We start from the raw sequence: 26,929 nt of genomic DNA on the forward strand, positions 1-26,929 counted from the left end.
ACAGAGAAAGGTCCTTGGCACCACTAAGTCTAGACTCCTATACCAATCTTTCTCACCCCCCCCTTCTCTCACCGAGGGCCCTAATTACCTGCCTTCAGCCAGCCGAGAATCTTTTAATATTTATAGGGAATGATTTACATATCAGCCCAAGGAATTAGCCCAGAGTGTTTAGTTTGCCACATATATGCGGTTTATTTGAAATGCAAGCAGAAAGCCTAACACACAGCCTAATATACTCACTTAGGCCTTTCATCAAAGCCAGGCTAATACACTGAGGGCTGGAGGATGAAAAGGTGGCACTGCTGTGCTGATGATTCACTCATTACATGTGAGTAAACACCGTCAGGCCTAATGTGGATTAAGGGAAGGATATCCTCTCTCATTAAGCTTCAAGTGGAATGTAAAAAGTGACAGCTGCATGGGCTCTAAGAGGAGTGTAAAGAAAAACAATTAGCAGCTAACAGCACATCATTGGACATGAAAGAGCCAGGAAGCATCAATCCTAAATGAAAATTAACATCAGGGTTGTAGTCAGTTTATTGCTTTTTGTGTATTGCTATTATGTAGAAAGTCAATGTCACATGATCACCAATCCTCATAAGTATTTGTAATATAACTCTGATACTTTACAAAAGCATTTCTAACATCATCAGTTTCCCGTGACACTGATTTTCTTGGGTTGCCTTCTTCAGTTTTCTTTGTTATGATGGTGGTCATGTCTCTAAAATGCTTAATTGTTGAGTTTCTGCTCTGTGGAAGTTGTGCATGTATTATAATATATATATATATATATATAGAGAGAGAGAGAGAGAGAGAGAGAGAGAGAGAGAGAGAGAGAGAGAGAGAGAGAGAGAGAGAGAGAGAGAGAGAGAGAGAGAGAGAGAGAGAGAGAGAGAGAGAGAGAGAGAGGTGGTGTTCGGAACACATGTAAAATAGGAAAGATTTGTATTCTCAATGATTCAATGATACGTCCCTGCATGAAGTTGCATTAGACTGAAAAAACATAAATTTGAAGGAGCATTATCGTGTTGTGTATAGTTAATTGTCTCCTATATATATAGTACTATAGTGTATCGACTATGCTTATCAATCTGAGCCCACAAATATCGAGATCGCTAGGTCAGTTCTCTGTCACACACTTTATAAGTCTGTTTCAAACGTGAGCCCAGCTTTTTGTATGTGGCATTATACACTTACACAATGCATTCATTCCAGCTCGAGAACGTGTACTATAAAACATTCGGCAGAAAGAAGTAAGTGATTCAGATTTAATTTGAGAATTTTAAATGTGGAAAATGATCTTAGTCAAATCCCCTATAGTCACCCAAATGTTTTTTTGTAATTACAGAGCATGTTATTGTTGCATACTGGAGATGACTGGGGTTTGCGCGGGGTGATTGACACGTCCTGGTCCATAGCTGGCACCTCAGCCTCAGCACAGGAGCCAAATGTAACACAGCGCTTTGTGGGAATAATGCGCTCAACTCACCTCCACGGACAGCACATTAACTTTTACTAGAATCCCATAGCCAGATACAGTTAAGATTATCTGTACATTTAGATACAACAAAACATAATAGATTTACAATAAAATGCCATCATTAGTAAATAAATAGTGGTAAATAAAATATAAACCTAAACTAACTTATAAACTACAGCTTGGCTAATAGATTTCAATATAAAGCTGGAATGCTTGTAGAATTTTAATATATGGAAAATAATTCTATATTCTGTTCTTGTTCCCAGGTCTGAGAGCTGTTGTCTAAACAGGATGAGGTGCAAAGTCCTGACACCTCCCAGCTGCCTGGCACACTTCTGTGGCCTGACTTCAAGTGCACAAGGGTGTCACTAATGAGAGATTAGAGGATCATTACAAGATTCACCAATACTTTGTTAATTATATTTTGCACATAGCCTCTGTCACTTGAGCAACATTTTATGGATCATCATACAGAAATACATATCTGACCCTATCATGAAGTCCAGCATGTATTATGGCACTGTCGTTGTTCCTGGATTGTGGTCTTGTGGAGTGAACAGGTCACACCTTGTCCAGGTCCTGTCCCATTTCCCATGGGACCCCCTGTCCGTGGTGTCAGCCCTGGTCCCAGACCCTCTCAGGAGCAGGGGCAGCTGCCTGGAGGTGACATTTCACACCTCCCACCACATATAAGGCCTGAACAGACAGTTTCTCCTCACTCTATTCTGCCTGCCCTACAAGCATCTCTGTGACAGCTCAAAGAAGAATCTACAGGTTGACTACAGCAACCATGGACATGTCGTACTGTTCTCCACAGCAGCCTCAGGAGGATGCCAGCTCCTTCCTCTTCGACTGCGATGCCCTGCTGGATAAGTCTTGTGATCCTTTGGCCTTTGATCCCTCCTCAGACCCTGGCTATTTCAGTGCCTGTAGTAGCCTGTCTCCTACATCCTCTGTGGACTCCTTCTGCTTCTCTCCAAACTTGCTCCAAGTCAAAGCCGAGCCAGAGCCACTGGACTGTTTCTTCTTCAGCAGTGAACGCCAGCAGATGGCCACTACCACCAAGATCCTAGCCAAGCCTGCTTCCACCACCTCTGCCACTAAGAAGTCCAGGTCCAGGTATCCAGGGAAGAAGAGGGAAACAGCCAGCAAGAGGGAGAAGCTGAGGATGAGGGATCTGACCAAAGCCCTGCACCACCTCAGGTCTTACCTCCCAGCATCTGTGGCTCCAGAGGGACAAACTCTGACCAAGATCGAGACCCTGCGCTTCACAATCCGCTACATCTCCCACCTGTCTGCTCAGCTGGGCCTCACCGAGGAGGTCCTGGAGAAGAGGTCTTCAGGTCCTATGGAGCCAGGCCTGTTCACTTACAGCTCACTGCAGGAAACCCCTTGCAGCAGCAGTCTGCAGCCGGCTGGACCCAGCACCTACACTACTCCTGTGACGGTCCCCGCTGGACTTTCTTACACCCCCCAGCAGTACTGGATGCCTTAACAGCAGTACCCAGACATGGGCTTCAATGGACACTGCTAAGATTACTGCAAACAATGCATATTTTCATTGTATCAATGAGCCATAAGAAGAATATTTTTAAGACAAATTCTTTCTACTTATTTGTTATCTTTGTGCTTTATACAAAATGTTATTTATTCACTTTTATACATCATTAAACATATTTAAATTTGAAAAGCAATCTTTTTCTCTCCACTTATTCCATGATTATGGTTTGTCCATTATTACAACTTCTTCAAACTTCTTCAGAATCAGAATTATAATTTTTTTTATTTGGAAGGTAAAAATATAATTTATGAACAGGTGCCCAATTGCACTTCCTTAGACAAACAGAGCAGCTGATGCCAGCAGCCAGCAGTGAGGTGCTAAACAGTCAACACATCCTCTCTAAAGTATTTAGAGAAAGACCCCCATGAAGACCTGTCAGCTTCTCTATCTTGAGTAAACAAAACTGTGCTTAAGACCTCCAGAGGACTGCCATGATAAGCCACTACAGGACTCAAAGTTTTATGTAATGAGGAATTACAGCTTTGATCTTGGAAAAGGCTAATTGTATTATTATCTAGCACTCTAAGCCAGGTTGATTTTGTGTTAGAAAATAATAAGTGCTAAAGAGAGTCATTCTGTGCTGTCTTATTATGCCACTGTAGTGTCAACATAAACAATCCTGTGATCCCGGCTTACTTTGATATGCTGAACTTCAGTTGAATAACATTTGAATGAGAATTAACTAAAGACAGGCAGCGATACATATGGAGGTAGTATATGCCTTATCGATTAGTCAGTAAAATAAGAAGTTATCTTTCAACAATATATAATATATATAACATATATAACTATAACTATATATATATATATATGTGTGTGTGTGTGTATATATATTTATATGTGTGTGTGTGTGATATATATATATATATATATATATATGTGTGTGTGTGTGTGTATATTATATTTATATGTGTGTGTGTGTGTGTGTGTGTATATATATATATATATATATATATATATATATATATATATATATATATATATATATATATATATATATATATATATATATATATATGTGTGTGTGTGTGTGTATGTGTATATGTATATATATACACTATACATTATATTATGTATAACAATATTATTTTTTACAGTGCTGAGGTTTCCCCAATGAACCAATCATACACTTTCTTTTTGTTTAAAGTCACCCAGTTCATGTTAGCCTTGGTCCTCTCCAGGGCCTGCTCCAGAGCTGCTGTGGCTGAACCCAGCTGTCCAGAATGCTCCTCTTTGAACTGGAGCAGCTGTAGATAAAGGCCACAAATTATTGAAGAGGACCCTACAGTGGCATTTGGTATCAGTAGAAAACATTAGTGACATTACCTGTTTGTATTCAAACTCTGACGAAAACCGTTCAGTTACACCACTGATTAGTCTTCCAAATGACATTGCACCTCCATAACTAAAACAACAATGAGGTCATTTTAAGAAATGTTTTCAAATTTATTCTACAGCCTATATGCTTATATTGGAATAAATGCACATGTTTAAATCAAACAATACATTATGGAACCTCACTTGTTATATAAGTAATTCCATTTTGCTCTGATAAAGTCCCAAGCCAAAGGCTGACCAATGGGATTACGGGCAATATAAACTATAGTGAAGGTAGCATCTTGCTTCCGTATCATCTTTGGGTCCAGACTATATTCTAGATATCTACAAAATACAAAAAATATGATTTCTCGAGAACAGTTAAATTAACATTCCTTTTACTGACATGATATACATACCTGTTGAGTAGCCAGGGCTGTTCAGTGCAGGACAGAGCATACATAAGTTTATCAGCTTCTGAGGCAACAGTAGCATTTTTATACATGTCCCATGCAAAGTTCCATTCATCCACTCCTCCTGCTTGGATGGCACTGCAGTACACTGTGGATCGCAGGTTGGCAATAATTCTAAAAAAAAATTAAAAGAATGGTATGATAGACCTGCCAATAAAAATTAAAAAAGAAATAAAAAAGCAAGCTTGTGGCAACATACGGGTTGTTAGTGGAGTTCTGCATCCACTGTTTGAACCAATGAGTGACCAGCTCCTGGCAGCCTGCCACTCCTGTGCCACAGGCCATGGAGATAGCATTTACCTGATTGTATCTGCAAGTAAGATATGGAGTTACAGGCAACTAGTGCATCCACATTCAGCCTTTACAAAACTTACTGGTCAGTGTGTTTTTTAGGAATCTGTGTCCAGTTTGATGTGATCATCTCAAAGTAGTTAAATAAAGGAGTTGACTTCTTCTTTATGTATGCCTAAGATTAAACATACAAATATTAATGTTATTTATTATTATTACACAATGAGAAACCTGAAAACCACAATTAATTGCTCACCTGCATTGGGCCATAGACCTCACTGCGATCAAACATAAGATAAAAATAGTTTAGATTACGTCTAGCAGTCTGCCAGGGCATGTACTCCACCTCCTTATCCAAGAATGCAGTTGTCCTCAGAGCTAGTGTTGTGTCTATAATCTTTGCTCTAAAACAGTCATTTTATTTAGTTAGTTCAGTGGCAATGTGCTACTAAAATACATTACTGTCTCATTACCTTGCAAGATTAAAAGCATCATCTATAACCTGTGCCCTGTTTATAACTGGAATGGCCTGATATAAAACATGGACAATTATTTCTTGAAGGTATTTTAAATCAGTTCAAGTTTTGTTTGGCTATTTTACCTCAGGGTTAGTGGATAGCTTGGTGAGAAGGCGCTCCCAGTTTTCACTGTCATAGTTCACTCTATAGAAGCCCTTCATGTTGATATTGGCCACCAACCACTCGCCAGGAGCAGTTTTGATTTCAGTGTTGGTAGCTGTGCAAATAACAATAATGACACAATCAAACTTTATACATTCACTTAATATTTTGATTCTGTGATGAATTAGTAATATACCATGAGGTTTATCTTTTCTGTGATCTGCATAGAGGTTTGGAAACTGAATCTTGCAGTGGTAATTAGAGTGATCAGGTGATTAAGTAACTAGGTATATTTACTAGCACGAGCTTAATAGAACTGTAATTCTCTGAGTCACCATACTTTTGAAGTAATTGAAAAAATTAATAACTACTCTTGAGTAAAAGTTCTGATTACTCTTCCTACAGTTTTAAATTATCAGTGCATTACACTTGCACTGCTTTTTGATTTGTTTCAATGTTAGTTTTATCTTTCTAACCATATTTTGTGCATTGTTTAAAAGCACATTGTGTAATTTTTCTGGGGAAGGGTCTGTCAAATATATTTATTCATGGAGATGTTATTGCTTTGTCTGGAATGTTTCCCAGTATTGTATTAAACTTTCCTATCTCCACAGAGACCAAAGCAGACCAAGTTACACATCAGATCTGTCGAGAAGCAGCCTACAATGCAATGTCAGACACCAGTCTTTCTAGGTATTTTTGATTTTTTTCTTGTGTAGTGTCCCCAAAATACTTTTTTAACATTAACTGAGTAGTTTTGTGGACCACTTGATATGTGGTATTATTTTCAAGTAAATGTACTTTTACTTAAGAACAATTTTACCCACATCTATCCATCCATCTATCCATCTTATTTCATTCAACAAATTCAATGTATTGACATAACTCACCATCTTTTTTAGTGAGCCAGTACTGCTTCTCTTCTGCACCATTTTTAATCCATGTCACTGGAACAATCCATTCATATCTTCACCACCATGGATTTTCACCATCCAGTGATGCACAAAATGAGGTTAGCTTAGTGATAAATAATTTGATGTGGTATTTAAAAAAATTAAATAAAATCTTACTGAAATGGTGAGGGCCTGTCCACTGGAGTGTCTGGATCTAATAGGAAGTGATTCTGCATAATTTGTCCAGTTTGGGTATTGATAGTGACCAGAGGGAAACCCATCTGAAGAATCCACCTGTTCATTATTTGTTCAATGGAGTCAGGCAATGAGATGCCTGAAGAAAATACAGCCTGAGAAAAAAGTTAGTTTTTTTTTAAACAAATGCCCATTTATCATGCCGTAATTATATTGTATATCAACTAAAATTACACCACAATGCCATTTACCATCTGTAGGTGTTCCCAGAGGTCTTGGTAGACAGTGTTTTTGTATTTGAACGTGTCTAAGTATGTCTGCAAGAAATAAAATGGTTTGAAATGAATTGATGATATCTAGAAGCACAACTCATCTTATCTTACTTACATGAAGGCCTTTAGTAAAAACCTCCTCTGTGATAAAGAAAGAAAGCATTCGGAGGACTGCAGCCCCCTGGGAATAAAAAAAAAAAAAGGAAAAAAAAAAAAAACAGAAGTTTTTATGTTAAAGGAGGGTGTGTAGATCTCATTACAGAGACACTTAAAATTTGACTTTACCTTGCTGTATGTGATGGCATCAAAAAGTTCATTGATCTGCTCTGGCCTCAGGATTTCATCTTCCCTGGATGAGAGAGGGTGGGAGGAGGCCAGAGCATCTACTCCCATCACACCTACAATCTCATTAAGGACTATCAGATCTTTCTACAAAGTTTGATACAAAAAAAATAAAAAAAAAAAATATAATAATAATAATTATAATTATAATAAATAATAATAATAATAATGATAATAATAATGATAATAATAATAATAATAATAATAATAATAATAATAATAATAATAATAATAATAATAATAAAATTGTTCAAACCAGAGCTCACCATATTCCAATCTGGTTCAGCAAAATTGGCACCAAGGTAAGAGACATAAGTAGCAAAGCCCTCGTTTAGCCAGAGGTCATTCCACCATTTTGTGGTCACCAGGTTTCCAAACCACTAGATACAGATCAATGTTGTCATAAATTATAATTATATAAGCTACAAGGTGAACTGTTGACTTGTTAACACTGCTACTGTACCATGTGAGCCAGCTCATGTGCTATGACCGTGGCCACCCACTCTTTGTCTCCATTAGATGAGACACCAGGGTTGTACAGAAGGGCAGTCTCCCTGTAGGTGATGAGGCCCCAGTTCTCCATAGCTCCCGCCCCAAAGTCTGGCAGAGCAATCTGATCTGCAACCAATGACTAAACGTAAACCTTTTCATAGATGCAACCACTACAAAAGGGCAACAACTTTTTAATTTTAGTATCTAAAAAACCTCAATGTTGTTGAGAATCGGATTTATGACATGATGAGAAGGTCCATTGCATACCTGATTTATTCAAAGGATAGGAGATGTTGTAGTAATTTTCGAAAAAGGACAAGATAGGGCCAGTTATATTCAAGGCATACTCTCCTTGTCCCTCGGCGATGGCCTTTTGACGAGCCCAGATTCTGATCTGCATAAAGCAATAGGACAGGTCATCTTACTGTGCAAACAACGTCCAGCAGAGGGCAGCATTGTACCATGTTGTCCTGTTTTAGTTTGCAAAATAAAGCCAAGTTGAATAGATCCACGGCTGCAGTAGTGTGCATATAAGGAGGCTTTGTATGCATTGAAATGCAGTAGCCTACATAGTTTCGTCGTAAGCCCAAATAAATTTTATTAGTTTTTAAGGTAAGTAACCATTTGTTGTGTGTTGTGTTAAATTGTGATTTGGCTCTGTTCAGTGAAGTATTACATTGACAAACTCTCAGTGCAAAAAATAAAATAAAATAAAATAAATAAAAACAAAAAAGTTACCAAAACGCCAGTATCCATGTTCCCAATGTAAGTAAATTCGCACACCACAAACGCCAGTAGATAAGATGACATAACCTCCGTGGCCATGAAGCTGGTTCTTATAAGATTGTGTCCGTCTACTGTGACATTGACTGGGTCTGTGTGACAAGAAAAAAGATTATGACCTATGGCAGTATAGCAATGATTCATGCATACACACATTATCCAGTAGTGGAATGTAACAAAGTAAAAGTAGTGACATACCGTAGGCCTACTTAAGTATACATTAGGTATCTATACTTTTCTTAGGTAGATTTTTAAGTGGATACTTTTTACTTCACTACATTTGAGAGACGGTGTCTATACTTTCTTCTCCACAACATTTTAACTTTTACTCTTTAAGTACATTGTTATTGGTCCTTAAACACTTTTACTTAGGTAGGTATTTTTCATGTGGTACTTTTGCTCCAGTATCTTTTACATAAATAACAAAATCGACATCCACTCCTCTTCTTCCACCACTGTACATTACTAACTAAGGTGAATGATAGTTTCTCCACTGTGAGAGCAATAAACTTATATCTTATCTTAAGTGTGAACTTGCCATAGCTTAGAGAGTTGGATAGAGCCACAGTCCCATGAGGATGCAGAAGGGTCATGTAGAAGACAGCCTTCATTGCCGGTTCATCAAAACAGGGAAAGGCTTTCCTGGCATCGGTTGGCTGCATTTGTGTTGTGGCCAAGACTCTAAAAACATCAAAACATTTTAAAGCTGTGTAACCTTTCTGGTGGAGCATCTGCTTGTCTCCATGGAGGTGCTATTACTTTGCATGAAATCTTTCATTGTACACATTATTTGTCTCCATGGAAACAAAGAGGTCAAGTTACTAGTCAGTTCATTGGAGAGGGGACCCTGCACACATAAACGCATGTTAGCGGTAGGCTTATTTTGAGCTATAAAACATGTTATTGACATGTACAATAGAGAAGATTAATTCCATACTTTGGAACATTCCAGGCAAAGCAAAACATCTCTATGGAGCCAAACAGTTGACAAGGAAGATGCATCTCCCACAGTCACATATTGTACTTTTTATTTTAGCGCTGTTGTAATTTGCATATAATAACTACCTTAATTGTGTCCCTTTTTGATAAGTAAGTGAATCAATCAACAAATAAAGGCAGAGATATCTTAACACCTAGCCATCCTCACTTTTTGATGCCATCCTCATAGTATTCGCTTCTGTAGAATCCTCCCAGGTCATCAGCCAGCTCTCCTACAAACTCAGTAAACAGCTCATATGTGTTGCCAGGTTGAAGATTTCCATGCAGCTGTATCACCAGATACTGAGTGGGAACCTCCAGCCATGTCGTCTTTATCTTTGGTGCCTCTGCTCCATTGAGTCCTGTCAACTTGGCATGGAAGTTGTCAAAAGTGGTCAGATTGAGTTTGTTCGAATGAATTAAGATCAGATCCGTAGCCTTCACACATTTAAACAAGACCGTTGAATTCCCTGAAAAGATGAAAAAGTCACCCACAACTGGTTCTAGTCTGGGCCAAAGAGTTACATGGTAGGTGATAGGAACCAGTGAGTCCGGGAGTCTGTATTGTTGCCATGGCTCCTTTGGGCCTGGGGGGGCTGTGGACAGAGTTGTTGTAGTGATGCTGGGGTCGACGGTTGGTAGGACTTCATTCTTGGACTTCTCTTGAGAGTACACAACAGACAGAGCTATGATTGTGGCAGTGGCAGCAATAGCCACAAAGACACAAGTCCCTGCCACCGCCTTGCTGATGAAGAATCCTTTTGCCATGTCTGAAAGAAATACCAAGATGAATTTACCTATTTATGGGAACAAGATTATAGTTTTGTTAATGTTTGACTTTCTGGTGAAAAAAAAGAGATAGCTGAAAGTCCAACAGGAACAAAATTGTAAAAAGTGGTGATAAGACCTCTGCCTATCCTGTGAACTTAATACTTACATTGCTTAACAAAGGCCCCTTGAGAGCCTATCTCAAAGTGCACCAGAGCATATGGAATATTAAAGGTCGTATATTACACAAAATTGACTCTTGTGAGCTTTAAGTCATGTTATAATGCCGTCACCTCATCAAAAACATGTGGAGTTATGTTTTGTTGCATTCACACCCTTTATTATTAGTCTGTCTTCATCTTCAAAGCTCAAAAACCTCTGTTCCACCTTGTGATGTCATCTAGAGGTATATTTACAGCTACACTTTACCCTTAATTCAATAGAGACTGGCAATTCCAAATATCCAGATGGTTTTAGTGAAAGTGCATAGATTTTAAAAACAGAGTGGAGCACTTCCTGTATTATTACAATACACCACAAAGTGGAACAGTTTTTTTCCAGGTATGTTTTTGGTGAGGAAACAACATTATAACACAGATCAGACAATAGCGTACTATGGACCTTTTAAGATGAACATTCCATACTAGAAGAGAAACATATAATAATGTAGGGAGTACATTTATACACTCAAGTCATGCGGGAGGCAATGATTTAAGATTTGTAAATTTTCTACAGATCAGCTGATTTCATCAAGAGATTTATGATGTAAAGGGTATCTGTTTATGGCCTCTGTCTATCTCACGAGTAAGATTAAAAAAAACTGTTGTCAATTTGTGCTTCCATAATCTGATTCAAAAGTTAATATTTTCTTTTTTGGTCAAATTGTAGCCTACATCGTGGGATTCATTACATGCTACATGTGCAAGAAATATACAGCACTGTATACAGATTTGTAACTACTTAAAAAGATGTGCATTTAAACCTTATTATCTCAACTGACTGATGCCACTTTGTGAGTAAACACTGGGGAAATAGAACAGAATTTGCAATGAAGGTTGATTCAAATGTAGGTACAAATTATTATATATTTTCTTCCCTTTTAAAATGTTAATAAAAATAAACTTTATCTAAATTATTGCACCTGACTCAGCAAAGACCCATTAAGTAAACAAAGGACCTAAACAGTGACCCAAGTTATTCAGAGCTTTTATGACCATTGTGGTTATCTTGAACCACCTGACAACATAACAAACGTGAAAGCTTGCCCTTTGTCCTTTTTGGGCCTATGGACAGTGATGATTTGATCACACAAAAAAATCAAAATTTTGACATTCAAAACAGTAATTTTGAATACATCTGAACATGATAATCCCATTCTTGAAGAATTCTTGAAACATATGACAAAAAATAAAGTAAATTTCTGTAAAATGTTTACACAAAACAGACTAGTAGAAATATAGTACATGGTATATACAGTTTTACTGTACAATATAAGGTCACTTGTACTAAATTGTCAATATGACTTTTTGTCTGTAAAGAATGTCTCTGCCTTCAAAGTACAATGCAACAAAATGTTCCATAATAATATTGTGACATTTACATAGTTACACAAGCAGAATATGAACACACAATAAAACACGGCCTGCATTAAGTTTACTTCCATGAGATAAACAAGGTGAAAAAACAGGAATATTTGCTTCACCTTTGTTTATTACACACTGACACACTGTCCAATTGCTATAGAGCTGTAAAGTCTAATCATAACCTGTATCTCACAGTAAATAGTGTCTAAATGTCTTCATGCTGATTCATCAGTAAACCACTGAAGCACTTGAGCTTTGTTCTCTGCCACCCATTTAATGTTGGTGGTGGTCTTCTCTAAGGCCTGCTCCATGGCCAGTGTGGCTGATCCAAATCCGATATCTTGGTTGTCTGCTTTGAACTTCTTAAGCTGCAAAACAAAAGTACACTGTGAAAGAGATCTGAATATTTCTCTAAGCAAAACCTTTTCTGTTTTGTACCTCTTCCAATTCAAATTCTGTGGAGAATCTTCTTGTGATTCCATTAATGAGTCCAGCAAAGGAAAATGATCCTCTTCCGTACCTAATACACAAAGACACAACAGTTTTATTTGTCAAATTCATTCATGCGTTATTTGGTAGTCAGCTTATGCTGTAGTATCTGCTGGATTTTGAAAGCAAAAAATAATGAAAGAACTCACTGCTCAAAAATATATCGCCATCTGGCTCTGACAAAATCCCATGCAAGAGGCATTCCCACAATGTTTCTGGCAATGTACTGAATGGTAGCAGTAGCATCCTGCTTTCGGATTTTGGACGGGTCGAGCGCATACTCCAGATATCTATAATTTTTATTGCATTTTATATAATAAAAAAGTGTGTAAAACATGTTTATTAGCTGTGAATCATTTACCACAGATATCAGCATTACCTGTTCAGAAGCCAAGGGACCTGAGTACATGCCATGGCCTCCCTGAGTCTGGATGCTTCAGATGCTACAGTTGCATTTTTGAACATTGTCCAAGCAAAGTCCCACTCTTCATGTCCACCAAAGGCTATAGCATAGCAATAAACAGTGCTTTTAAGGTTGGGGTGGATCCTGAGAGAGATGAAGTCACATGATGAACATGTGGACATGCAGGCCAAACCAGTTCATTTTCACCTTTTATGTGATTCCAGATGACATGTCGTGACCTCTGTGTGCTCTCTGAATACTCACGGGTTGTGTGCAGGATTTTCCATCCATTGTTTAAACCAGTTTTTGGTGAGTTCTCTGCAGCCTTCTACACCCATCTTGCATCCCATTCCAATGGCATTGATTTGATGGTACCTAAGAAAGAAAGTGAATACAGATTTTAAATTTATTATATTGAAATAATTTGTTTGTTTGTTTTTAACCTCATCTCAGGTAAAAGACTCCTTACTGGTCAGCATGTCTTGCTGGTACTTTGGTCCAGTTTTCAGTCAGAACTTTAAAGTGCTCATACAGCGGCTGGATTTGTTTCTTCAAATAACTCTAACATAAAATATTCATTAGAAGTGATTTCAGAGCCTTCTTTTATTATTTATATACAAATTGCATAATTACAGAGTGCTTACCTTTAAGGCTCCATAGACCTCAGTGCGATCGAACATAAGGATATAGTAGTTTAAGTTTCTGAGTGCTGACTCCCAGGGGATGTAGCTTGTCTCCTTTGACAGATACTTTGTAGTCTTTAAGGCCAGTGTGGTATTAATGATCTTGGCTCTGTGAAAATAAGTGTCCATGTTGATTATTATGCCAGAGATAATGATTATAGTAATTAATAAATAACAAAACTATTAATCATTCAACAAATTATTAATTTCATGATTTTTCTTTTTACCTTGCAAGGTTGAAAGCATCATCTATGATTTGGGCTCTGTTCATTACTGACAATACCTGAAATAAAAGAATCAAGTTCATAATACAAAGTGCTGAATTAACTCAATACAGTTTAACAACAACAGACTTAAAAAGAACTACCTGATGGTTGGAACTGAGCAAGGCGAGGAGACGATCCCAGTTTTCCTGATCATAGTTCACTCTGAAGTAACCTGATACATTGGTGTTTGCCAGCACCCAATCGTTCCCAGACACCCTCATGTGGTTGTTACTGTCTGAAATACACAAGTAGAGATCACAAATGAAAATAAGCAAAATATATAATTCATTGTCAACTTGACTTTTTTCAAATGTATGTTATACTGAACCTGTCTGATGAAGTAGCCAGAACTGCTGTTGATCTATACCAGATTTCATCCATTTAATAGGGACATACCATATGTAGCTAAATATTACAAAAATAAGATTAATGGAAATAATCATAATAAGCATGTGTACAGGAAGCAATCCATTTAATGTAAGGTTAAAATCAAATGTGTGAAACATTTCAGACATATGGCATTATTATAATCGAGATTTTATTTTTAGGTTTTTATGTAATGTTTGATTTTGTGAGTATTTGTTAAAACATTTGCAACCTAATCTCATAGCATTTTTACAATACTCCCATTCACTGACTTGTTGTTGTGTGTAGCATTAAGCATTTTCCAGTGCACTATTTGCTCTAAGAGCAACTTATATTTCAGTGTACTTTTATGTACTGTGTAAATGCTTGAAGATTGATTTCATTATTTCATTTACATGAGGCTTACAAGAAAAGATAAAAGTGATTCTTACTTAAACTGTGATGGTCGGTCCACGACTGAATCTGCATCTAAGAGAAAGTGTTTTTGGGTAATTCTTCCAGTTCGAGTGTCAATAGTGACCACAGGAAAGCCCATCTGTAAAGTCCAGCGGTTCATGATCTCATGAACAGTATATGGGATGTCCAGACCAGGAGTGCGGTCAACAGCCTGCAAACAACAATCGTGTAATGTGTACACATTATACAGAGGAATGATTGTAGCCTAATTTGTTCTTGTTTTAAAATATGATGTAAATATATGCATGTGAATATTCTCCAGTTAATTTTTTATATTATACTGCATGTGAACAACCTTTGCTGATAGTGTTAACACTCCCACACTCTGTGAAATGTAATGCATTTTGTGATTGTTTAAATAAATCTAATCAGAAAATAATTACATGATGAGTGCCATTGCTCTGCTGTGGTGCACTTGACACTCGGTCAAGTGCACCACAGCAAAGCAATGCTTGCCACATGACATGAGCAAACACTATATTTGTTTATACAGTCCCTGACAAAAGTCCTGTCACGTATCCATTTTGTAGAAACAAAAGCTTATAACCTGACTTTAAATTAATCGATTGGTTTTAGAAATGTCTCATATGAAAGCTAAAACCCTCCCAGACTATGCTCAATATACTAAAATAAATTTGCTTCACTGAAGAAAGACTGATCATTTAATGAACACAGAAAGGTCAGATTTTGGCAAGTTAAAAGTTTTGTCGCCTACAGAAAATTGAACAAATAATTTACTTCAAATACAAAAATATGTTGCATAACGTCAGTGAATTAAGTAGTGGTGCTGTGAGATCCATATTTAATATCTTGTATGACTTCCAGGAGCTTGAAGAACTGCATCCATGCGGTTCGACAATGATTCATACAATTTGTTAATGAAGTCATCAGGAATAGCAAAGAAAGCGTCTTACATGCCTCCTAGAGTTCATCAGAATTCTTTGGTTTTGCCTTCCATGCTTCCTCTTTCATTCTACCCCAGACATGTTCAATGATGTTCATGTCTGGTGACTGGGCTGGCCAGTCCTGGAGCACCTTGACCTTCTTCGCCTTGAGAAACTTTGATGTAGAGATAGAAGTATGCGATGGAGCACCATCCTGCTGCAAAATTTGACACCTTTTATGGTTGGGAATGTAAGAGGAGCTAATACTTCTTGATATTTTAGGTTATTGATATTGTCTTCCACCCTGCAAATGTCTCGCACACCCCCATACTGGATGTAACCCCAGACCATGATTTTTCCGCCACCAAACTTAACTGTTTTCTGGGTGAATCTTGGATCCATGTAGTCTCCAGTAGGTCTCCTGCAATATTTGCGGTGGCTGTGATGTAATTCAACCGAGGATTCATCTGAGAAATCCACCTCCTGCCACTTTTCCAGTGTCCATCCTTTTAGCAGGCTGTGGGCCTTGGCAAATGCCACACGTTTTTTTAATTTCCTTTTGTTTAGTGCTGGTTTCTGTGCACTGATTCGACCATGGAGGCCATTTCGAGACAGAATTCTACAAACTGTTGTGGTTGACACAGGGACTTGAGGTGACCAGGCCTGGTGGAGTCTGCTGCAGTGGAAAAGGGGCTGGCCTTGGATTTTCGAATCAACAAACGGTCCTCCCGAGCAGTTGTCTTGCGGGGTCTGCCGGACCTGGGCTTGTCAAAAACATCTCCAGTCATTTCATATCTTTTTCTTATTCTTTGTACTTGACGCTGAGACACATTGAAGGTGTCAGCCACCTCAGCAGTGGATCTGGTCTTCAGCCTCTTGATAATTAACGCTTTGGTCTCAGGATGGATCTTAGGCATGTTGTCAGAGGTCAAGTTGCAGTTGATGTGAAGGTCTGGTGTGCTGGGGTTCTTTTTATACACACCCACTAATTGACTGATCAGTAACTGATCACAGATGAGGCTGTAATCTAGGATTGGATGCATCATATGACAAGGCGACAAGACGTTTGTCTTGCCAAAATCTGACCTTTCTGTGTTCATTAAATGATCAATCTTTCTTCAGTGAAGCAAATTTATTTTAGTATATTGAGCATAATTTGGGAGGGTTTTAGCTTTCATATGAGACATTTCTAAAACCAATCGATTAATTTAAAGTCAGGTTATAAGCTTTTGTTTCTACAAAATGGATAAGCGACAGGACTTTTGTCAGGGACTGTAGAGTTGAGTAGTCCTTGAGTAATCCTTCACTTCTTTATTCAGAATTAAGTTTTAAAATAAAAACCAACCTGTTGGAGGTGGTCCCAGAGGTCTGTGTAAACTGTGTTTTCAAAAGCAAAAGTATTGAGGTAGGACTGTGAAGACAACAGAGACACAGTTGTGGATTTAGTGTCTATGATTACGGCTAGAGGAAAAAGATGATTTATATCAACTTTGACTCGTCATGACCACAGTCACTGTCATGCTCTAACATAAACAAGATTTCACAGAAAAGTGAATAGGGTATACTCACGCTTAGTCCTTTGGCAAACACAGGCTCACTGAGAAATTCAGACAGCATTCTGAGCACGACTGCTCCCTGAAAACAAACCACAAGAGTTTGAGTGGTTCAATACAGTCAAAGAAAGAGCATAAACTCATTGTCCCAATGGTGCCGTGTGGGTAAGGAATATAGAGCAGATTTGTCAAAGGAATGCTAAACAATAATAACACCAAAATGGTACAAATGCAATAATGTGCCTCTTGAAAATAAAATGTTTAAAGAGTTTAGACTGATTGCAGTTTCCTCTTTTTCAGAGGTATTGTTATTTACCCTGTTTACTACATCGGCTCCTCAGTGAACAAAAACAGAGTTTGACAATGATAATGGGTAGAATCAGATAGCATGAAACATAAACAATATGTGAATCATGGCACATTGGGAAGCATACTATTTGCAAGATAATAATATTACAAAAGAGGAAATCTAAAAAGAGCACCTTGCTGTAGGAGATGGTGCTAAACATTTCACTGATTTGCGCTGGTGTACTGACTTCATCTTCAGTACAGGACAGTGGGTGTGAAGAGGCCAGGGCATCTACTCCAAATACGCGATGCATGTCATACAGGATGATATGATCTTTCTGCAAACAAGAACACACATTGCATTTGTACGTGTAACCAAATGTTATCTGTGATTATTAGGTCTTCCTAAATGTCTTACAATATTCCATGTGGGTTGAACGTAGTCTGCTCCCAAGTACTCCACATATGATGCAAAACCCTCATTCAGCCACAAGTCATTCCACCAGCGCACTGTCACCAGATTGCCAAACCACTAAAAACATTCAAATGATGAAGAGTTTAATTTTTGCCAGAACAATTGTCAGCTATGAAAATGAACAAAATACTCCCTTTGTCTTTATCGCTCATGCAATAATACAATGTTCAGTGCCTGAATTTCCCAGATGACTATATGTCATTGTTTTTGAAGAAACGGGTGATAGATTTATGATTCAGAAAAAAATGTGTTTTGCAGAAGTCCCAATCGTGATTCACTCCTTTTTTAGCAATAACATGAAGAAACAAAATTACTTGTAATGAGGTACAATGTTGCTCACCATATGCGCGAGTTCATGGGCAATGACAGATACAATTCTCTCCTTGTTCCCTGTTGAGGATAGGACGGGGTCATAGAGTAAAGCTGTCTCTCGGTATGTTACTAAACCCCAATTTTCCATTGCGCCAGCATTGAAATCAGGCAAAGCTATTTGATCTGTAAGACAGAACAGTCACAAAATAATGCATGATAAGTTCACATTTTAGTAACAGATTATCTACATGTTCTAATACATTAATCAAGATACAAATAATTATGATTACATTCAGTGTAATTTAAATATCTGCGAGATATCTGTTAAGTGCACCATCAAATTACAGATAAAATAACTTTCAAATATTTCAAATACACTATCTTGTATTGTAACATAACATATAACTGAGCAAAGGACAGATCTTTGTCATACCTGACTTTGAAAGTGGATACGTTGCATTATAATAACGCTCATAAAATTCAAGTATGGGGCCTGTAACATTCAGAGCGTAGTCTCCTTGTCTGTCGTCAATAGCTTTTCGCCGGGCCCAGATACGGATCTAAAACAAAGCTATATTTCATTTAACAACCCATAATGATCCAGATTTTTACCTATGAACAAATCATTCTCACCAAAACATCTCTCTGGGTTGAGTGAATGTCAGCAAAGTCACAGACAATGAAGGCCAAGAGATAAGTGGACATTCTGGCTGTTGGCTCAAATTTAGTTACTAGACCAGAATGGGTGTTCACAGTGTCTGTAAAATTAATAATATCACTAAACAACTACAAGACCCTGTAAGTAATGACATGATGTTTGTATTGTTTGTATTGATAAAAAACTGACCAATTTCTCTGCCATTGGAAAGAGCAATAGTGCCATGACTGTGAATAATGGTGACATTAAACACAGCTTTCATGGCTGGTTCATCAAAACATGGAAACGCTTTCCTGGCATAAGTGGCTTGCATTTGAGATGTTGCAATAATCCTGCAACATCAAATGAACATGAAAACATCAAAGTGTATTAACCATTAGAGCATTTTAAAAATGTGTTGTCTCTCCTAGCAATAAAGTAAAAGAATACAATTTACCACAATTTACAATTTACCACAAATTTTAAATTTACCACATCATTTGCCATTACATCATGCTTTATTTTGATCAGACCTGAACATTTAGACATAACATATGGTTCTCGAATACTTACTTCTTTACACCATTCTCATTGTATTCACTTCTGTAGAAGCCTTCCAAGTCATCTGCCAGCTCACCCTGAAATTCAGTGTGAAGAACATATGTATTCCCCTCTGTTAGGGTGCTTCGAAGCTGCAAAACCAAATAGTGTGTTTTTGATACAAGCCATGACTTCTCTATTGCTGGTGCAGAGTGGTGCTCAGCAGTTAGCACAGCCAAATGCCCATCAAAACTAGTAAGATTAAGTTTGTTGCAGTGAATGATGACAAGGTCTGTTTCTTTCACACATTTGAAAACCACATAGGAAAGTCCAGTGAAAATGTAAAGGCCATCTTCATTAGGCTCCAGCCTCGGCCATAAAGTCAGATTGTAAGAGAGTGGGAGCAGAGAGTCTGGAAGTCTGTAACGATACCATGGCTCCTTTGGGGTCGAGGGGGTTGTGGGTGATGTAGGCATACCGCCACTGTCCGTTTGTCCATCTCCAGAGTCACCCCAATTCTTTGCTCTTTCCTTGTCATATGCAACAGATAATGCAATGATTGTAATTAGAGCACATACAGCCATAAAGAGCAGCCCCAGTGCTACATTTTTACTGATGTAGAAAACTTTTCCCATAGCTGCTTTAGAGCCGGACCAAAGTACTCTCAGAACGTTGTCCCCTTGTACAGCAGATGTCTTCCCTCCTCAGTTAATAGCTGAAGAATTAACATGGCAGAAAAACATCACCTAAGGACAAACAAGCAGGTTTTTACTAATTCAAGTGACCTTTAGGATACTGAAAGTCAAAGTTTAATCTTAAAAAATGCAAGTCCAAAGATATTTATATTTGAATTAATATAGAGTAGTATCCTATTTAATTACATAATTGTTAATAATTAATATTCTAACTGTACTCTTTGACACAGCACTAATTAAGCACACATGAAAAGAAAGGTATGTGGTTTAACATATATTCAGGATTAAGATAGAATTAGTTATAGCATAAAATATTGGGAAATGTTGTTAAATACATTAGAGGTTTTCAGGACTAATTGCTGGATTATGGCACTATAAATGGCACAAAGCACTTTTTAGTCTTACCAGATTTACATTCTCTTCATAAAATGTATTAGTAAGTAATGGAACTGATTTCATTCACAATCCAACAGAAACTCAAGACTAATGACTCTTTGAGATGTCATACTGAATAATCATTAGAAAAGCAATGCCATGCAGTCAAATCGTTGTCATGCCATAAACCATCACTGCTCCAACCCCCAATAATGCTTGAGGTGAAATGCTGGAGCAGGGTCTAATTAAGGTCTTAGGCAAATTGCAGAGTACCAGAGGAGGAAAGAGGACTCCACACGGATCATCTCACCCAAGAGAGAAGCAAGTCCAAAAACAACTCTTACAACATGCACTGTAATGAAATGAAAGTGAAGTAACGATCTGACAACCTTCCAATGAAAACTTGGCATTATGGTTCAAATAGAGTTAATATTAAGCTGCAGATAAATATCCGTAGCCTATTGCTCGTTGTCAGTTGTGATCACAACATTCTATAGGTCAGTAATATTTAATACAGTAGTGGGGAAGATAAAATTAATATAGTTAAAATGCAGATTTTTGTTGTATCAAGATCAAAGAGATGATCATACTTATTGGTTGATTGTATGAATTATTGCATGAATATATATTGTACTTTATTGAAATGTACCCCATTTATGACATCATCCTATCCAGAGACTGATTAGCCCTAACCCTAATTAGCAGTTTTGCTATAAACTAGCACAAACATATTACCTCTTTGTGTATTTCAGTGTTTTTTTTGTGCATTGTCACTGATAAATAAACAAATACACTAAAAATATACAGTCTATGGAGATGACACAATCCCTACTAACCATATAAATTGCTGACAGTGAGGCAGTAACTTATGACTGGTGCAGGTGTTTCCTCCAAACCGTTATTGTGGGAAGACTGCTCTCTACAATTCTTTGAGTCACAGGTTTTATTGTCTAGTAATCGACCTGAGTCTCAAATGAGTATCTTTTTAATATTTTTTCTGAGTTCATGCCATAAGACACAGGGTTGTCTAACAACAATCCTGTTGTAAAAGACCAGATGTTGCACTGTTAATCATTCATACAAGCTTGCGAGTTGAGCCATATTTTTGCATGCTGACTGTAAAAGATTTTTTTTCAGTTATTATTGTCATTTTGAAGTTATACATTTAAACTTCAGGTTCTTCTCATAAAAGATCTCAATAAAAAGATAATCAAATACATCTGAAGTCAACTAACTGAATCCAAATCGCAACCACAATTATTAAACCACAACTGCCTCTGCAAATAAGAAAATATCTTTTATTTTTTATAGAAAAAAAAATTTGTTGTACCTGGAATTTAGACTTCTGTAAAGATCTTCTGAAATTCATGGAAATACTATATCAGTTCATATTTCAGTCTTTAATTTTAACGCTCCCAAAGTTTACAATGTGCAGAATCCTATTTTTTATTTTATTTATTTATTTTTATCCAATCGCAATCAAAACAAAGGTCAACAAATTGCAGTTTGATTCTTTTCCAAAACTGTGCAGCCCTGAAGTCAACTATCCAGGAATTCTTATCCTGTGTCCAATCTGGCCAGGAAATAAAGCATCCTGTGTCATGTCCGTATCCATGCACAATGCATACTCATGGATCTGTGCTTTTGTCAAGGTAAAGAGCACTGAAACAGGCAACACTTTCATTGTGCCAGCAGAGGGGGAGATTATCTTGCGAGTGGGAATGTTTATCTTGGGGGCCTAAACGCACATATTTTCATGGACTAAATAATGACAACAATAGAGTCATGTGACGCTTACTTGTTTGTGCTGTTTTTTTAAGAGACCCCATTTGAATAGTCTATGTGCCTAATCTAAACCTGTCAGCTCACATGTAATAGTGAAACAGTTAAGAGTTAAATTCACATCTGGAAATAACTACCACCAGAAAACTGCCACTTAGTGCCAAATATTTCCTGAAAAAGCATTGTTTTAGTGAGACGGACCCACTGGGGAGTAATAAATATAACTTTATTTAAGGATAGACAATTTTTGCACTAAAGGCATCTGAAACCCTGACCCACATGATCTATAGAGTAGATAGGCATTTAATCAGTCCTTCCACTAGCTGTTAGCTTGCACCTTGTTCAGTCCACAACTGTCCCGCTTAAAGTCTAACTGAAGCCAGCTCGTATGATTGAATAGAACATGTATTTCCTGAAGTAGCTCTTCATTTTATCATCACACCATTTCAACTTCATATTTGCTCTTACTAGCAGATCATTTCTAACAAAGAAAACTGGATAAAAATGTAACAAAGAGTAAAAATATATATATATAGTTTTAGCTTGCAGAGTTTGCAAAAATGTAACAGAAGAGCAGTACATACCAAAGCAACTGAAGCCAGACAACCAAGTGCAGGCTGTGGAGCAAGTCTGCCTGGGAATGAAGTCAAAGCTGATGTAAAACCCAGTCCGCATCTGTGAGGACGGAGGAGGAGGGAGGTGGTGAGAGCTACCACAGCTTTTTCCTGGGGATCAAGGGTGGGAACTGAATTTCCCAAAACCTTCCCTACATTTGTGGGGGGGAAAAAAAGCTGAGGAATGCAATAGTATATAAACAAAGGCAGCATTTTGGGAAACCATTCTCATACCTGAGGACTTGATGACAGAGACATTGGATCTAACGTCCTGTCCAGAGAGAAATAAACTACCCAATGCAAAAATGTGAACTTTATTTAACTGGACTGAAAGTGGTTTAGACACTATGATACATTTCTGATAACTTAATATAATTTACATTATAAACATCCACTGAAAATGATTTAAACACATGACCAATGGAACATTTCTATTATTATATTTGTTTTAGCACATACGTTTGGCTACATCCATGAAACATTTAGAGAAATTATTTTACAAATCACCCACATGTAACAAAAAGAACTGTAATCTGAGTTAAAAAAAAAAAAATCAGAGAAATTACATATTAAATGGAACACTCAAACTTCCAAACAAGTAGCAACTTTTTTGAAACTTTATATCAGAACATAAAATTGTGTATTAAGTCAGCATCATTTACTCTACTATAGGGAAATGTTTCATTAAATAAAAGCAACATACAAATATACATTACATTAGAACCAGTCTTAAACCTCTGCCATCCCATTATTGTGCAACTGTGTCAAATCAAGTATTCAGTTCATTGTACAAACTAAAAATCCACCATCATCTTCTGTGCACATCAGTATATAAATTGAAGAAACATGTTCTGTAGTTCGTAAGTCCATATTCCAGTTATTTGGAAACATATCCAACAGATCTATATTCAGAAAGGGGAGAGGCTGGGAACCTTAATATTAATGTCTCCAATGTTAATGTTGCGAGGAATCTCCGGCAGGTTCATATTTTTCACAGCTGAGACAGCTCGAGCCGGGGCTGCCGACAGACCTCCCTGAAAAAAGAACAAAAAAAAAAAAAAATCATGCATGAAAGGGGAGAGGCCTGTTCCAAATGCCATTTGAATACCCATCAAAATTCAATTAGTTCAAACAGATGTTAGGTAGGTGAAGCTCTTTTGTGTACATTCAATTTTAAATTATGCAAAATTGACTCTTGTGAGCTTTAAGCCATGTAATAATGTTGATACATTCACACATTTGAGTAACCCTTGATTATTAGTGTCGACATCTCCAAAGCTCAAAACACTCTGTTCCACCTTGTGATGTCATGAAGCGGGAGTTTTCAAGTTAACAGCTACCTTTTAACTTTAGTTCAGTAGAGACTGACAATTCCAGGGCTGAAATCATTCTAATTATTCTAGTGAAGGTTCGTGTGAGTTTTAAAACATAGTGGAGTACTTCCTGTATTACCACAGCACATCACAGAGTGGAACAACATGTTTTCTGTCTGAGAGAAGAATTCAGCCTAAATATACAGGGTTTGTGTGTTCAACATGTGTGAATGAAACACAACACAACTCTAGGTGTATTTGTGGTAAGGAAACATTATAACACAGACCAGAAAAGCTTAATATAATGTCTTTAAATACATTCATTTGCTTCATTTCCTCAATACAAATTAACTTTAAAAAAAAGGGTCAAAGTTAATATAAAATAAACGGTAGTTAATATCAACCTCTGATTTTTCCATACGGTTCTGCACCTCCACCTGAGCTACTATCTCATTCATGTTGGTTTCGAGCACCATGCCTCCCATTACCACCTCCTGCAATATGTAATGAACCTACAACAACAAAAAATAACAAGATAAAACATTTTTAAAAACATTGGTGAGACTGAGTTTTTAGAAGCAAGTGCCCCTTTGTAGCAGGTTAGGAAGAGTTACAGTGTCTAATGCCAGGTCTCTGGAATGCAGTTCATTAGGGAACAGTTTTAATTTACATCTGAAGGCAGACAGTAACCCTTCCCGTCTTCTGAACAAAGACATTTTTATATGTTTTCCACAAACTTAACTTGATCTATGTCAAGAACTAGAATTTTATTTATTACTTGTACCAGGTTCTGACAAAAATATTTATAAATAAAAAATAATAAGTAGAAAGATAAAAAAATATATATATCTATCTATATATATATATATATATATATATATATTATATATATTTGACTGCAACACCATCTAAACAGACCACCAACAATGCTACATGGTGGTTAACCAATACTCATAGGCCGTCTATGCCAAAATATTCCAATCTTGGGAACATTCCTGAGGCCAAACCCCACTGCACCACATGACATCAATTTCCTGCTGGGAAAATTCAATAAAGATGGTTGAAGACGTATCTGATTAGTTTTCCGAAACACTTGTAAGTGTTGAGAAAAAGAGAAAGGAGCAAGTCAGTACAATTCTCAAAAACTCAAATTAGTGAAATCATATAATGACTTTTTAAAAATGAGTACTGTTGCAATATAGACTACTCTTTCAAGAGTAAACTGTAATTACATAGAGCAAAAAGGTGGATAAGAAGTGATAAGATGTTTCAAATTGATTCAAAGTTCATTCAGCATTACTGCTGATACTATTAGCTCACCTTGTCCATATGAAATATGAGGTCTAGCTCACACACATTTTCAAAGCACTTGTCCAGTGTCTCCACAAAGACCTGAAATAAAAATGAATGCATAAATATATGTCATTAAAGATGACATGTTATGCAATTCTGGGGTATTTAGCATTAGAGATATTTGATCTTGTATGGTGTCTGGTTGAGTGGGCTTTTGTGTTTGAATAAGTTTTTTTCTCCTGCTATTTATATACTATAGGACACAATTGCAAATTAAGTTATACATATCACAGGGCATTTCTCTTAACAAATAAATGCACTGCAACAATAACTGAAATTCAAGTGCACAATACTATTCTTACTTAAAAACCAGTAGTAAAAAACACTACTAAACTGCTAAACACACTAAAATTTGTAAATAAAAATAATATTATGTTAAATTATATGCTTCCTTTTTAGAAAAAAGACTGTAAAGAAAAGTAATAAACCTGTATAAGGTCCAAAATGCCAAGTTCACTCTCAGATGAGTCCACACAGAAAACAAAGTACAGTGTGGCATAATGACGGTAAATCAGCTTGTAGTCCGATCCGCCGATTAGACTGAAAAAATAAAGTTAACACATGAATTGTTGCTGACAACAAGGGTTTATAGAAAATTGTGTAGTGGTGGCATGATCAATGGCACCATCTAATGGTTTATGCCGATATTACAGCTAGAAAGCAGGTTTATATTGGTTTTATTTAAGAGTATTATGGCATCGTTGCATTGGCAGTTTTACTGAGAAAATAAGTAAGTAGTCAAATGTATCATACGCTACATTTATTAACCCACCTGCCTCCCTCTAGGAAGTTGCAAACGTTGTCGTCTCTCTTCGACACTAAATGAAAGGTTTCCCGAATGATCTGCTGTTGCATGTCCTCGGCCTGCAAACACAAGTATAATAGAAAATATGTAAAATGAAACACTTAGGCGTGTTTAATAGCCTCTATCCAATGTATCCTCTATCCTATCTATCAGTTGCAAACAATAAATTGATAGACATAAGTGTTAACTGTTATGTAAATAAATTGTAGCAACTTTACAACAAAGCACCATAAAGCAACGCCATCGTGTTCAATAAAATTATTTCAACGTCAGCACAGTTCACAGCACATAAAAGCCGCAATCAGCATAAAAAATGTCAAGAACAAATGACTTATTTATTTTTTAGCACGGAAAGATAACGTTAAGCTTAGCATATTTTACTTACAAAATACTGATAAAAACGAATGAGGCGAGGCTTGCCATGGTTGTTGAATATTAAGATTGCTTTAATCATTTTGTTTAAAAAAAAAAAAGAGAGAGATTTTATATGTTGTTCGAGATTCAAATAGATTTTAAAATAATGACATTAGCCAGTAGCTTTTTGGCTTCGAAGTGCCCGGATGTCAACATCTATATCCGGTTTTTGTCTCCA

At 37.0% G+C, this 26,929-nt stretch overlaps 4 protein-coding genes across 4 annotated transcripts; 1 reads left to right on the forward strand and 3 right to left on the reverse strand.

The window, feature by feature from the left end:
* The first annotated feature begins 2,270 nt into the window (after positions 1 to 2,270).
* Positions 2,271 to 2,975, forward strand: mespaa (mesoderm posterior aa). The gene has a single exon (XM_020941510.2). The coding sequence runs from the start codon at positions 2,271 to 2,273 to the stop codon at positions 2,973 to 2,975; it is 705 nt and encodes a 234-aa protein (XP_020797169.2).
* Positions 2,976 to 4,132: 1,157 nt separating this feature from the next.
* Positions 4,133 to 11,523, reverse strand: LOC110175344 (aminopeptidase Ey-like). The gene is made up of 20 exons (XM_020941511.2): positions 9,867 to 11,523; positions 9,258 to 9,400; positions 8,675 to 8,811; positions 8,204 to 8,330; positions 7,908 to 8,062; positions 7,711 to 7,824; positions 7,388 to 7,531; positions 7,218 to 7,283; positions 7,082 to 7,147; positions 6,813 to 6,985; positions 6,633 to 6,709; positions 5,724 to 5,857; positions 5,596 to 5,651; positions 5,379 to 5,526; positions 5,206 to 5,297; positions 5,031 to 5,141; positions 4,778 to 4,945; positions 4,563 to 4,703; positions 4,368 to 4,446; positions 4,133 to 4,288 (listed from the first exon to the last, which is right to left on the reverse strand). Exons 1-20 carry the CDS (start codon positions 10,463 to 10,465, stop codon positions 4,133 to 4,135), a joined length of 2,886 nt encoding a protein of 961 aa, XP_020797170.1. The 5' UTR covers positions 10,466 to 11,523.
* A 131-nt stretch (positions 11,524 to 11,654) lies between these two features.
* On the reverse strand, positions 11,655 to 22,985 carry LOC110175214 (aminopeptidase N-like). The gene is made up of 21 exons (XM_055154457.1): positions 22,837 to 22,985; positions 19,434 to 20,146; positions 19,071 to 19,213; positions 18,857 to 18,981; positions 18,657 to 18,783; positions 18,252 to 18,406; positions 17,855 to 17,968; positions 17,631 to 17,774; positions 17,165 to 17,230; positions 16,941 to 17,006; positions 14,687 to 14,862; positions 14,218 to 14,294; positions 13,991 to 14,124; positions 13,851 to 13,906; positions 13,585 to 13,732; positions 13,410 to 13,501; positions 13,205 to 13,315; positions 12,917 to 13,084; positions 12,687 to 12,827; positions 12,487 to 12,568; positions 11,655 to 12,416 (listed from the first exon to the last, which is right to left on the reverse strand). Exons 2-21 carry the CDS (start codon positions 20,033 to 20,035, stop codon positions 12,264 to 12,266), a joined length of 2,880 nt encoding a protein of 959 aa, XP_055010432.1. The 5' UTR covers positions 20,036 to 20,146; positions 22,837 to 22,985; the 3' UTR covers positions 11,655 to 12,263.
* A 179-nt stretch (positions 22,986 to 23,164) lies between these two features.
* On the reverse strand, positions 23,165 to 26,917 carry ap3s2 (adaptor related protein complex 3 subunit sigma 2). Its single transcript, XM_020941603.2, has 6 exons — positions 26,723 to 26,917; positions 26,305 to 26,396; positions 25,961 to 26,072; positions 25,500 to 25,571; positions 24,584 to 24,691; positions 23,165 to 23,900 (listed from the first exon to the last, which is right to left on the reverse strand). Exons 1-6 carry the CDS (start codon positions 26,789 to 26,791, stop codon positions 23,775 to 23,777), a joined length of 579 nt encoding a protein of 192 aa, XP_020797262.1. The 5' UTR covers positions 26,792 to 26,917; the 3' UTR covers positions 23,165 to 23,774.
* Positions 26,918 to 26,929: the final 12 nt, after the last annotated feature.

Source organism: Boleophthalmus pectinirostris, unplaced genomic scaffold, assembly GCF_026225935.1.
Source record: "Boleophthalmus pectinirostris isolate CB_2022bp ecotype Guang Dong unplaced genomic scaffold, ASM2622593v1 HiC_scaffold_19, whole genome shotgun sequence".
Classification (NCBI taxonomy): domain Eukaryota; kingdom Metazoa; phylum Chordata; class Actinopteri; order Gobiiformes; family Gobiidae; genus Boleophthalmus; species Boleophthalmus pectinirostris.

Bases quoted from the DNA above. Each gene is read 5' to 3' on its own strand.
- mespaa (XM_020941510.2), top strand. From the start codon at position 2,271: ATGGACATGTCGTACTGTTCTCCACAGCAGCCTCAGGAGGATGCCAGC.
- ap3s2 (XM_020941603.2), bottom strand. From the start codon at position 26,791: ATGATTAAAGCAATCTTAATATTCAACAACCATGGCAAGCCTCGCCTC. The intron at 26,073-26,304 runs GTGGGTTAATAA...TTATTTTTTCAG, and splicing joins AACTTCCTAGAGGGAGGCAG to TCTAATCGGCGGATCGGACT. The intron at 25,572-25,960 runs GTTTATTACTTT...TTTTTATTTCAG, and splicing joins GCATTTTGGACCTTATACAG to GTCTTTGTGGAGACACTGGA.
- LOC110175344 (XM_020941511.2), bottom strand. From the start codon at position 10,465: ATGGCAAAAGGATTCTTCATCAGCAAGGCGGTGGCAGGGACTTGTGTC. The intron at 6,710-6,812 runs GTAAGATTTTAT...ATGGTGGTGAAG, and splicing joins GACAGGCCCTCACCATTTCA to ATATGAATGGATTGTTCCAG. The intron at 5,527-5,595 runs GTAATGAGACAG...TGACTGTTTTAG, and splicing joins GATGCTTTTAATCTTGCAAG to AGCAAAGATTATAGACACAA.
- LOC110175214 (XM_055154457.1), bottom strand. From the start codon at position 20,035: ATGGGAAAAGTTTTCTACATCAGTAAAAATGTAGCACTGGGGCTGCTC. The intron at 17,007-17,164 runs GTGAGTATACCC...TTGTCTTCACAG, and splicing joins TGTTTGCCAAAGGACTAAGC to TCCTACCTCAATACTTTTGC. The intron at 13,316-13,409 runs GTAAGGAGTCTT...TTTCTTTCTTAG, and splicing joins CCAGCAAGACATGCTGACCA to GTACCATCAAATCAATGCCA.